We start from the raw sequence: 12,935 nt of genomic DNA on the forward strand, positions 1-12,935 counted from the left end.
CTGAAGGATTTGTGGGGAAAGGGGATCGCTACCATGTTTGTTTTTCTTCAGAAGCTACTCACAAGTAAGTCTTTTCACATTACTTTGTCCTTATTTGACCTCATATAGGCAGCTTTACTGACACTGCAATAAGTAGACCTCAAAACATATGTGGATTGTAATAATGACCTATTCACTAAGGAACACAGACAGCCACTACTCCAAGAAAATTCTAAGGCTCAGCTTCTGAAGGACTCATTCCAGATCTGCATATGCCTTAACAGACAGAAAAGATCATGCTGAGAAAGATGAGTTAAATACCTGTCATGGCAGAGAAAGTAACACTCCATGTACCAACAAGATTTCTTAGCTTCACCATAGAGGATTTGAAAAAAGAAACAAATCTTAATCCAGTCTTACCAAGCAAAAATGTCATGTGGTCAGACTCTACCCTGCCCATGTTGGAGGAAAATATATGAGGGAGTTATGGTAGAAGGACACAAAAAACAAGCTACTTTTTCTTCAAAGCAGGAAAGTATTTGTTTTCTTGACAAGGCTGTGCCCGATTGCTCAATGCCATATTTTGTTTGCGCAGTTGGTATTTTGGCTTAAGGAGTTGTATATGTCTTTTCTATTAAGATACACAAACACCCTGTTCTGCATTAGAAATCAAGCATTAAAAGATTCTTCCAAAATGGGACTGCTTTTCTCTTGTTAGCAATTAGAACATTTTACACTAAGAGGAAAAAAAAAAAAAATCAGATCAGGGAATGCAACAGCAGTTTGAGAATCACTGTTTAAGTCAAACATTCCCATCCTTCTTCAAAGTAAGAAGGAATCAGCTACTTCTCAACAGCAGTACCAGACTACTTATCTTCCTGTGCTAGCCAGTAAAAACTACAGTTAAAGCTCCTCCTCATTTTCCCTCATTCATCTTTTAGCTGGGAACAGTGTCCTCAGAGTGCCTGTTCTTCTCATTATACCATCTGCTACGGACAATGTAACTTGTGGAATGAAATAATGAAAAAAAAAAAATAAAACCACTTAACTTGCCCCTATAGGTGAGAAAGGCAAACAATCACCCAGCCCTACATATGCTACGTATTACAAAGCTGTTATGCTTGCTCTAAGTGTCTCTTTTTTTTCTTTTTTCTTTTTTTTTTTTAAACACATATGGTACTATTTATCTATGTGGGTACAAATAAAAATAAAGACTTCTTGAAACCACGTCTGATTTATTCCTGACCACTGTAAAATCAGTAATAGAATACACTGTCAAACCACTGGCATGGAATGTGAATAATGTCTATGCCGCATTCTGACTTCTGTCTCTCTCACACAGACATACATAGACATGCAGACACATTAAAGCGTTTAACTTTTGAAACAGACTCATGATGAAGTTTAGCTTTTCTGTATGCAGCAGTTGGAAACACCGACTACCCAGATCCACAAATTACATCTCAAGGCACTGACAAAGGCTTCAGCTTACAATGATACGCCAGAGGACAACAAAAGCCAAAAGCATCACAGAGGAAAAAAAGCACACTGTTCCAAAGAAACAAAGTAGTGATTACTATTTTGACAGACACTACTGCAATGTCTCACCAATTAACATTACCATGTATGTTACCCAGCAGCTGTTATCCAAAAGAATGAGGAAGCAGGGCAACAACAGAACCAAAATCCATACTTAATGCAAAGGTGCTGAGTATTCCAGAATTGGTAAGTCAGAACACATCTTCAGAATTAGACCCAAAACTATCACTGTTCTTTATCGAGGTAGCAAATGACTCATGAATCCACAATATTTTAAAGCTCTGTAGCTGAACATTCACATTATCCCAAAATGCTTAGATCACTTCAAATGGACACAAGGGAAATTTGTGATGCTCAATTTGTGGTTAGTTACTAATGTAGCAACATTTTGCATTAATGAAACTCCTGATGTGCATTAATTACTGCACTGGCTTGTAACACATTTTTGTGCCTATTAGCATGCTAATACGTAGAATAAAAATAATCATGTATGACTTGTGTGAGCAGGGAAATGTAAGCCACAGCTCATTCAAATTTAGAAAAAAACAGACTACGTTAAGAAACCATGCAGTTTCTCACCAGCATTTCTCTCATGCATGAGAAGACGCCATTAACAAAACGCATCGGCACACCTGAGTTCCTGGAAACAACCTTACCTTGGAGTCCCCAGAAATCGCTGCGATCTCAGTTGTTCAGCCACATACAAAGAAGCTGCTGTTGCCAGTAGTTCTCTTCTTTCACAATCTGTCAACTGGTGCCCTAGTTTTCAAAAAAAATAAAATCAGTTAAAAGTTATTAGAAATCAAAGATCAGCACAAATATAAAAACAAAAAGTTACTACTACTTAAAATGCTGCTCAGTCCTTAGAGATTCAATCTGCATTTTTTCCCCCTAAATTAAGATGAGGCTCAGCATAGCAGATGCTCTGAGATTCAGAGTTTAAATTGTATGTTTTCATACAGATCAGCCCTACTGCTAACACCAGTAACTCTGTTGAAAACAATTTGACAACTGAAAGGGAAAGAAAAAAAATGGAACGATGCTGCAGCATCTTGTTTTTGTTACTGAAATGTCACTGGGTGACATATTGTGCCTCACGCTGGTAAGGAATCCACTTGTACATTAGAACTTATTCAAAATATACTGCATTCTTTCTCAGTACCTTACCTTACCAAGGCTACACAGCTTCCAAGCAAAAGGGATAATAACTTCAGAAATAAATGTGGATGAAACTACTTGTCCGTCCTGCAACCTTTAGTGCCAATTGTGTCATTATTAGTTTGCAGCCAATGAACTCAAAGTCATACCTGGCTCTTCATAAGAAAAAAAAAAAAAAAAAAAAAAAAACTCAAAGTAGTTTGTAATTTAAAGGTAGGTAAGCTAATAAAGTTTTGGATAAAAATCAGGTTAATTCCTGTCTGGATCTATGCTACAGACTGTGAAAGTTGTACAGAAATTCAGTAGTCCATTCAGCAGATTAAAAGACAGAGCATGGTGCCAGAATTCTGCCCTCTCTCGTGCAACACAGATTTGGTATGAGAAGCTGGCACATTGGTGGATAAGACTGGTGTCACCGGGTAAGTAAAGCAATCCAAAGTGATGCGAGATGAAGTAAAAGAGCAAGTGAAGTAGCCAGTCCATAAGGCGGTGAAAGGAAGATAAAGCTGGTGTAAAAGGGAACGAGAAGTACAAAGATGAATTGTTATGGAGAATAAGCTCAAAGTACTCTTAGGAGAAAGATTTTGCACAGATGAAAGAATGGGTGTTTCAAAAGCTAGAGAAGATATTGCATTAAGTTAAAAAAAAAATAAAATGAGGGTAAGGCTGGAAGATTTCATAGAAGCATAGAATGGTTTGGGTTGGAAGGGACCTTTAAGATCATCAGGCTGCTCACAGCCCCACCCAGCCTGACCTTGAACGCCTCCAGGGTGGGGGCATTCACAGCCTCCTTGTGCAGCCTGTTCCAGTGTCTCACTATCCTCAGTTCTTCTTTCAGTTTAAAACTATTCCCCCTTGTCAGTGCATGCCCTTATAAAAAATCCCTTCCCAGCTTTCCTGTAGGCCCTGTTCAGGAACTGGACGGACCATCATTTAGCTAAACTCGATTACAGTAGAGCTCAGAGTGCTTTATGCAGCTGCTGTCTACCTCAGTAGACCTTCATGTGTCAATATCACAGCAAATGCTGCCATATACGGGCAATTATAGACTTCATATAAAAGAACAGCACCACCCAGATAAAGCTGTAGATGTTCCTGTTCATTGCAGAAAAGTTAGACTAGATGACCTTTAAGGGTCCCTTCCAACTAAGGCAATTCTATGGTGGTGAAACAGGCAGGGAAGAGGTTCAGAAGGCTCGGTCTCCCTAAGCAACTCTGCCCGATGTGGCACATTTGCTTCAAGTCATTCAGCACGCAGTTCTCATCTCCACCTGCATGCTCCCATCACCTCAGCACTACTGCACATAATGTTGTCCCACACGCCCCGGTCCTTCTTATTAGGGAATGACAGTTTTTATCAGTAGCATAAGACCAACACAATCCTCTGGAAAACACAGAAACCTACTACAACAATCAGAACGGGCTTTACAGTAACAAGTGCAAGAACACAGTTTCAAAACAGGACATCTTCCACAGGGGACCCATCATTAGACTGGACACATTAAACAGCATCTTCACATATCCACAATTAGAGTTAATTGCATCAATGCAATGAAGCTAGAATGATGGAAGCACCCTCACTACTGTTCCAGCTGAGAGTACAAAGGAGCTGTCACTGGCCAAAAATTGTAAGTTTAGAAATAGAAAAGTCAGCAAATCTATTTATTTTTAAATTTAGCCCATATTAGCATATTCTGGCTAAAGATTAATGCAACTTCCTTTGCTCAGTGTTTATTATTTTCTATCGGCCTTGAAATTGAAACTGTCTTCACTAACACAAACATGCAGAAATAAGAATTCTCAAAGTCTGAGGAACTGACTTGAGAAACAAACCTGATCTTTCTTTTAACAGTTACTAAAAGAATTTAAAAGTTACTAAAAGAATTAATCACAGAGAGAAAGACAAAAAACACCTTTGCTTTTTAGTTATCCTGCCGAACACAGCATGATCCCACCTGTCCCAACCAACGCTGCTAGTACCACTATCAACTCCTGCACAAGAATAAAGTAAAACTAGAAAAATCCCAATGCAAACATTTTATCTTATGACTTCTATCAATTACCTTTATTATGAAATCAATAACTGCTTTTGTATTTGCTGTGCTGCAAAAACTATCTTCTCCCCTCATCTTCAATAAAAATCAAACATCAAACATTAAAAGTTGATCATTTGAAACATGTTAACAACCTATCGAGAATTATACTCACCTCCTCATTATCACTGACGTTTTTTAAATGTTTATACATTTTCTCTATTCATAACCATCTGCATTAGTTGCTGCACACATCTGGCACATAGAAAGTCAATCATTACTGTGGTGACCAGAGTGGGCAAGCTGCATTTATTTTCCTGAGTCTGGAAGATGATACACGCAGCAAGAACATACCAAAATTAGGTTTGGGTCTTTGGCATTAAAGATATACTCTTACCACAGAATGTCCTTAGCATAACTTTGGCTGCATACCTCAGACGCTTCATTAAAAGCTGTTTCCTAAGGATGGTGATTCACCATTATAATACAAATCTGGTGCTAATACTAGCCCAGTTTTCTAAACACCAGCCCCTCTTCTCTCCTTCTCTTTGTCTCTTGCTCCATTGCTATGCTTAGAAGGATTTTAAACAGTTTTGAAGTTAAACTTCCTATTACATCACTACATTTGGAAACACATTAAATATTCCAGATAGTAATACCTTTGTTTCTCTTCAAGTATTATTCTGTCTTACAAGCCACCCTCCAGGACTTCAACAGAATATCTTAAAGTATAAGTGACTATTCTCCACATATGTGGCTATTCTCCATAGCCTTTAAAATAAAAATAAAGACTTCCATGTTCGCTATGCAGAACATTGATCTGAAAAGTAACAGAGATCCTTTTAAGGCATTTTTCTATGTGCTGCCTTGACAGAAAGCGAAATGAGTAAGAAGCAAAGGCTCCCCAGCTCCAAGATGGAAGTTATGTCACTCCTTACTGAATACTGCAGATCTCTGAGCTACATGGAGATTTTGCCTATATCATAAATACAGCATCTCCCAAGTCTCTCCTCTCAACCTAGGGTATACTCCTGCATTCTCAGTATCACTGAACTGAATTACATAATGTGAACGACACAAGATTAATGTCAGTAAAACTAAGTCACAATTAAAGGAGTGGAAGCACTGTTATTCATATTACTTGAAAGCAGACAATCCACATCTATTACTACTTAATAGCAGCATCCTGGATGAAGACATGGAAGAAGTATTTCTCTCTCATTTCCCTGATGTTATGATTGCTTAAATCAATATTATCCCAGTATCCCCCAAGCTGAGTCAAAAAGGTTCATGAAATTACTTTACATAACCAACATCAAATTAAATTACACGAAAGGTCATTTTTCCCACAGCAGTCTCATTTGCATTTTGTCCTAGAAATGTGTTTCCTACCATCAGTTACAGAAAAAAATGACAAAGCACAAACAAGCTCTGGTTGTGTGCCCAGGTCTGTTACTTAATAGTTGAAAAGTGACTGTCTTTCTGATTGGAAAGAATAAAAAAACAGAACAAAATGGTTAAATCAAAAAGTATAATGCATAATTCATATCCATGGCAATGCAGGCAATGCATGCATAATGTTTAGGTTCTGTTGTGGCTTGAGGCTTTCCCAATGGATTCTGAAGTTACAGATAACATGTATACCAAGTAGGCTGAAGCAGAAAACAAAAGTGGATGTTGTTAGAGGTTTTTGTTTCTTCTGAAGGCCAGATGAGCTTTGTTCCACCCAAAAATGGTCACAGAAAAATATGGACAATATAATTTGCATATGCAATCCCAAACTATTCTGAACATAGAAGCATGTCTCTCGGAGCCAGTGATAGTTTTTTGCATGAACACTACAGCATACATACAGAAAGGCAACCTCTATTATTTTGAAGTACAAAGGTATTACTGACAAATTAAGACAAGTTCTTGACTACATCTGGCACAGATGAGAAAGTCAACTAAGCTACCTGTTAAAATAAATGTTATATACCAGTAGTATAATAAAATGGTAACAAGGACTTGGTTTTAATATGGAGAACATGAATAGAAATAAAAGCAACAATCCTCTCCCTTCTAACTGTAACACATTCACTGAAGCAGCGTTACTCCATCCAACTGAAAACAATTTAAATAATATCTGAAGTTTCAATTCACCTAACAAGTGCTTTTATGCAAAAAACAGAATCCTAGAATCACCAAGGCTGGAAGGAATCCTGGAAGGTCTCCAGCCAATGCAGAATCCACCTGTCACCCCACCAGACAATCTCAACATCAGCGCTAGACCAGGTTGTCCAGTTTTGTGAAGGCAAGTCTTGAAAAACTCTCCAAGGCTGGAAATTCCACACATTCTCTGGACAAGGCATCCCAATGCTTAATCAACCTTAATTAGAACAAATCCTTGTTGTCTTATATCCAAGAGGAACCCTCCCATATTTTTGCTTATGACCTCTTGTATCTCACTCCCGCTATACACCTCACTGAAGAACCTGGCTCCATTGTCTCAGGAATACCCTCAGAGATGCTAGAAGGCCGCCATTAGGTTTTCCTTAAGCTTTCTCGTTTCCAAGATAACCCAGCCTGGTTCTCCCAGTCTCTCCTCATAGGTCATCTACTCCAACAGCCAAGTCTCTCTACTAAGCTCAAGAGTATTGACATCTTTCTCACACATATGAGAGGGGTAAATGTACACATGGGATTCTAGAGGTGGTTTCATGAGTGCTGAGTAAAGAGAAGGAATTATTACTCTCCTTCATATAATTATGACAAACACAATTTATTTTAAGGCCTTTACCTCATAGACACTCTGAAGCCCCTCATACTCTGGATAAAGAACCTTGCACATTTTTCATAGAAACACTTGGGTTGAAAGGGGCCTATCTGAGTTTATCAGAACTTCTGTTTTTCCTTTCCAACAAATGAGTTCAACATGTAAGAAAATGGGAAAATAAAGAACTCTTCCCTTTGTTTTGTTTTCTTGTACGGGTTTTGCTATAACCTCTTGGAAAACACCCCACTTTCCATTTGCACAAGATCTGTCTTCCAAAGAGACTGACAAGCACTTGAGACATCACTGAATAACCAGGAATAATGGTTCATTTAAAAATATCTCAATATTCAAAGTTAGCTAGGACGAGATTCACAGTGAATCAACTGTATGACAAATAATGATGCCATGTATAATGTAGTAACCAAGGACTCACGGGTTTAATTTATCCTTTGTTAAAGACTCCCCTTGGATCTTTGTGAACATAGAGGCACTTTCTGCACCTATAAAACAGGGATAACAGATAATATATTCCTTTTCCAATAGAAAGATTAGGAAGTGAAGAAGCATTCCAGGCTGCTTGGAAGCTGTAAAAGGACAGCTTGTTTGACAGCACTCTAGTAGTACAGCCTACTTCTGCATGCTTCATAAATATTTTCATTCTCTGAGCAAAGAGCTTGGATGCCACAATAAGACAGGCATATCTGTAACACATTTAACTTAATCAGTGATGCCGCACCCCACACCCAATTTCAGATCTGCTCTCTTTCCAATACATACATGTGTACACAGAGCAGTAACCCATGCCAGCTGACCTACTAGCCAGCAGCATTCTAGCCAGCAGCTGTCTTCCCACACTAATCATACACCAAGCCACTCTAGTTTCAGCACAGCTATTTTTTAAAGTAACTTGAAAAAGACAAAATGTTTTTGTTAATGACTGTTTACTTAAAGAAGGGAAGAAAAATAGTTAGGCTTTAATCATGAAAATAACTAGACATCCCAGCTCCAGATGTAATTTGAAGTAGACATCACAAATTAATGTGAAAGCTGCCGAAGTACTTCTAATAGGTTGTTGGTTTTTTTTTTTTTCCTTAGCTTACAGTAAAAGATTACTATAAAAGTCTTCAAAACAACACAGGAAAATAAATAATCTCTTTCGACTTATTTTCAGTAACACAAAAGTTGTTTGTTATAGTTGAGGAAAAATGCACTTAAGGAATGGGCAAGTCCTCATGCAGTCAACAAAAAGAAAACAACAGATGTTTTTTACATCAGTGTAGATCAACAGTGGCAATTCTGTAGTTTTAAAAGTAAAACACTCTAAATTTCAGGTAAGCTTTAATATGGCATGCATCTTCATTTACTTTTATTTGTATTTTTTAAGTTTTCCAAAATTAAAACACTGGATCTCTACTTTGAACAGGAACACAAACATTTTGGTGTTTCCAAATCCTCTTACTACACTTTATTCTCATTTTTCAGATCATCCAAAATATTTAATTATACATTTGCTTCTTTTTTCTTTTTTTTTTTAAATGAACAACAATAGGATAGAAAAAGCTACTTAATTTTCAAAGCAAAACTTATGATGGGTTTTTATAATGAGGTTTGTGTAGTGAGTAGAGAACCTGCACTGTATCAGCTAATTTTCCTTTGCTTCTCTTGCTGAGTTTCAGCACACCATCTGCAGAAGACTCTTGTTTGCCTTCAACAGTTTCCATGAGAATCTTGGCATTTGCAGAAATTTTTCAATAGGTACTTAATAAACTATCATCTAATTCAACTGCTTGGTAGTTTTTCAAGCCAAAGGGAATCACATCATCATAAGGGCTCTCATTTATCTGAGAGAGGTTTGAATCAGTATTCTTGATTTGAATTATAAGTGCTCTGTAATTGTCGCGGTTTTATGATTTTTTTGTTACTGGTATTCCACTTTATAACATCATGTAGTGCACTGGGAATTAAAGAGTTAATGCTCCAGGTCCGGGTACCCACCCAAGAAATGAAATACTACATTCCCCAGAAGACTGTTTGCTGTGTCACTGTCATTCCTGCTCAGGGGGAACAGATATAAGGTCCCCTAATATGCCTCTTTTCCATCGTCAGGATTTCCTCACTGCTGCTTGTCCCAGCCTCACACATTGCCTCAGCACTAGTGTAAGGCCTTAAACTTTCTGACACTCTTTCTCTCATTATATTTGATTTATTAGCTCCAATTCTAATTTTATTGCATAATACTGTATTATAGTGTGTTATCTTGCATTCCAACTCCATATTTAGCAAATAAGTTCGTTTCTCCTCAGATCATTGCTGCTGTTTTTAATTATTCGGGGTCCTCCGTTCCCCTTTTCTGGAAGCACACACTCACAAATCCCTCTGCCCCACTAGACACAGAACCGGGCCAAACCAGCCCGTAAACCATTGATAGTAATAATCATTTCTCCATTTAATTTATCATTAAGAATCATAGAATGGCTTAGGTTGGAAGGGACCCCAAGGATCATCAAGTCTCAATCCTCCCGACACATGCAGGGCCACCAGTCTCCAGATCTGGTACTAGACCAGGCTGCCCAGGGCCCCCATCCAAATGGCCTTGAACACCTCCAGTGATGGGGCATCTACAGCCTCTCTGGGCAGCCTGTTCCAGCACCAATCTAAACCTTCCCTCCTTGTTTAAGAAGGCTAATGTATGGCTGTATTTGGTGTATGGAAGGGGAGGATTGAGACATTTTGTACTGCATGAATGAATCATTACATGTCATTCATTAGTTCCTATTGTGAACTAATATCTCTTTCCATGTTTTCTAGTGTCTACAGCAAAAGTTTATTTATAATGTTAATAAAATATTACTTCAAGTCTGCAATGCTAATCATTTACTTGCATTAGTGAACATATGAACATGAATATGAATATGTACATATACTGCTCAAGTCCTATTACTCCAAACAAATTTATTGGCATCTTGAAATTTGTGGACAAGTCCGCAACTGACTGATCACATATACTGGTTAACAATGCAATATAAAATATTAAAAAGACAAATATGAGATGTGTCAAAAATACAGAGCACAGCGTCTCTCTCCTGCATCAGTAAAACCTGTCCTGTCTTCTTACAAGTGAACCCAAGTAAGGATAGAATGGTTTTTATTATCATTGTTCTCAGTTATGTGTCAGGTGCAGCTGTATTTTCATGGCATAGTATAGAACTACTTAACTGTTCCCCTCTCCCCAGCTCTAGCCTGTCACTCACTTTGCACATCTGCTAAAGTTCACCAGACTCCTCTATGAGCTAAGTCAACCTGCTATCTCTTAAAGACTACCACAAAGGCAGCAACAATAAAAATGCAGTGTTCTGGTGATTTAGGAAACTGAATTCAGCAAGAAAAAGGACTGAAAAGACCCAGAACCAAAGAGACTGGACATGGAATTCCATATGAAAGTGTCAGGGAAAGGAAGGGAGTCAGACCTGCTTATCAGCAGCAGAAGAAACTGCACAGTAGATCAGGGTACCCTCAACTCTGTGATGGATAAAAGCCAGCTCAGTTAGCTGAGGATTAGCTACCTAACTTAGCAAAGAAGAAAAGAACATTTGATTTTAAACAATCCCAAGCTTATTGCCATCCAAGGCGACTAACTCTTACTCCTTTTGCTCAGTCAGGAGCCAAGAACAAGCTGGATGCCTTCATCTCCTGTGTAGGACTGCATCAAATAGACCGCCAATTACATGATGATTTCTGTGGTTGAATACTCCTTGAATCAAACTCACACACTGAATCCCGAGGTAAGAAAAATCTGTTCTGCTCCTTAGGGAGACTGCGACCTTGCAAGACAGTAGACATCTCGTGAATGCCAAACTAGCAGTGTTGTTTCCAAAGTGGGATGAGAGTTTTTCCACTTTGGGTTAATGATTAACTGAGGAGGAAAGGAATCTCCACATGATTCACAGCAGACCCAAAGACCCAGGAAAGACAAAGCACAAACATGTATGTGTTAAGTAAGGAAGAGCTTCTTCCTCATGAATGTCAGCTGAAGTGTAAGGCCTCTTTATCTTAATTGACTCCATTTTTTTCTCCCTGAAAAGAGGGAGAGAGGAGCAAAGAGGCCAAGAAGGTCGTGATAGCATCATCCAAACCGTGACAGGTTGTTGCAAAGAAACATCTGCATGTGTGTTTATTTCCCATCATTATGTGTAATTTAGTGTATCAAGACTAGCTTAATGGAATACTCTGACAAAACATCCATATCCTCCAAAACAACATTGCTGCGAACACAAATAGCGCAAACAAGTGCTCCTAAAGATGCTGCACAAACCCACAGGAGAAGGAATAGCAATGGGTAAAGAGAAATCTCATCTCCAGGTAACAGTAGGAGCACTGCCTATAATGAAGCGCAACAGCATGGCAGAGCTGAACTGATATTTATTTTACATATTTCATATCGCCTACAAATTGTTTTGCTCAACTCTGGTTGTATTTAATTTACTACTTTGTCACTACAGATATATATTTTGCCTTCCTGAAAGTAAAGAAGATAACCGTTTCAATCATATCATATGTTATTAGAAAAACCTGTCTGCGTGGACAGATGCATAAAAAGGTGTAAGGACTGATTGGGGAACATAACAGCTTGTAAATATTAAAGGAAAAATTACCAGAAATAACAACTCTCAAGGGAAAAAAGGAAAAAAATCCCATGAGGAACAAACCTTTAAATCCATCAGGATAAACTTCAGGAAGAAATTTAGTGCTGATGTCTCCTTGAACAAAGCGTGGATGGATGATGACTTCTCTCAATAAGGAGATATTGTGAGTCACACCTGCAAATAAGACACAAACACAAAATCGGGTAAAAATATTAACCAAATTACAGCTAGAAAAAGCTCTTAAAAACGTGCTCTTATCTTCAAGAAAATCTTATTTACAACTTAGAGACCACGCTACTGCTGTAATCAAAACAAATTTACCAGTTTTCTTCAATCCTACTGCAAGATATCCTCCTTGAACTCTCAGTGTAATTAACAAGTAAACCCTTAAAACTTTCACCACGCTAGACATGACTGAAACACCTAGTTAACCCAATGACAGCATGCATAACCAAGAGACTTGGCCATCTCACTGAAATGACAGATGTGTCATGACCACGCATTTCAGCCCTGTTCCAGTGAATCTTGTTAACCTACACGCTTATAACACACCGCTGCAGAAGATACATGCATGTAGCACCCCAATCACAGTAATGAAAGAAGGTAAGAAGTTTTGTAGGAAATATCTACATGGTTTATAGCATTTTCATAACTTTTCATAAGAGACACTAGTGGAAATTCACAAAACAAATCTGTTCACTACTCTCAGCTTCAACTCAAGCTATTTGGATTTTTTCTTCCTATTTGAACAGATATTATTAGCAGAGATAATAGCAGTGCACTGACAATTGCTGGGGCAAAAGGAGATTTTTACACTTCTTTTCCCTT

The 12,935-nt window shown here is 38.1% G+C and overlaps 1 protein-coding gene across 3 annotated transcripts in view; it reads right to left on the minus strand.

Annotated features, from left to right (window-relative positions):
* The window catches only part of PCCA (propionyl-CoA carboxylase subunit alpha), a 251,751-nt gene that overhangs the window by 113,826 nt on the left and 124,990 nt on the right, over positions 1-12,935 (minus strand). For all 3 annotated transcript variants that reach the window (XR_014941909.1, XR_014941910.1, XM_015851501.2), the window contains exons 17-18: positions 12,171-12,281; positions 2,175-2,277 (exon numbers count right to left, since the gene is read on the minus strand). Coding sequence is in view for 1 of the 3 variants with exons in the window: in XM_015851501.2 (XP_015706987.1) it covers positions 2,175-2,277; positions 12,171-12,281 (214 nt within the window). In the remaining 2 variants the exon portion in view is untranslated. The remainder of the gene's footprint in view (positions 1-2,174; positions 2,278-12,170; positions 12,282-12,935) is intronic.

Source organism: Coturnix japonica, chromosome 1 (assembly GCF_054131305.1).
Source record: "Coturnix japonica strain WE chromosome 1, WE-NBRP24, whole genome shotgun sequence".
NCBI classification, from domain to species: Eukaryota; Metazoa; Chordata; class Aves; order Galliformes; family Phasianidae; genus Coturnix; species Coturnix japonica.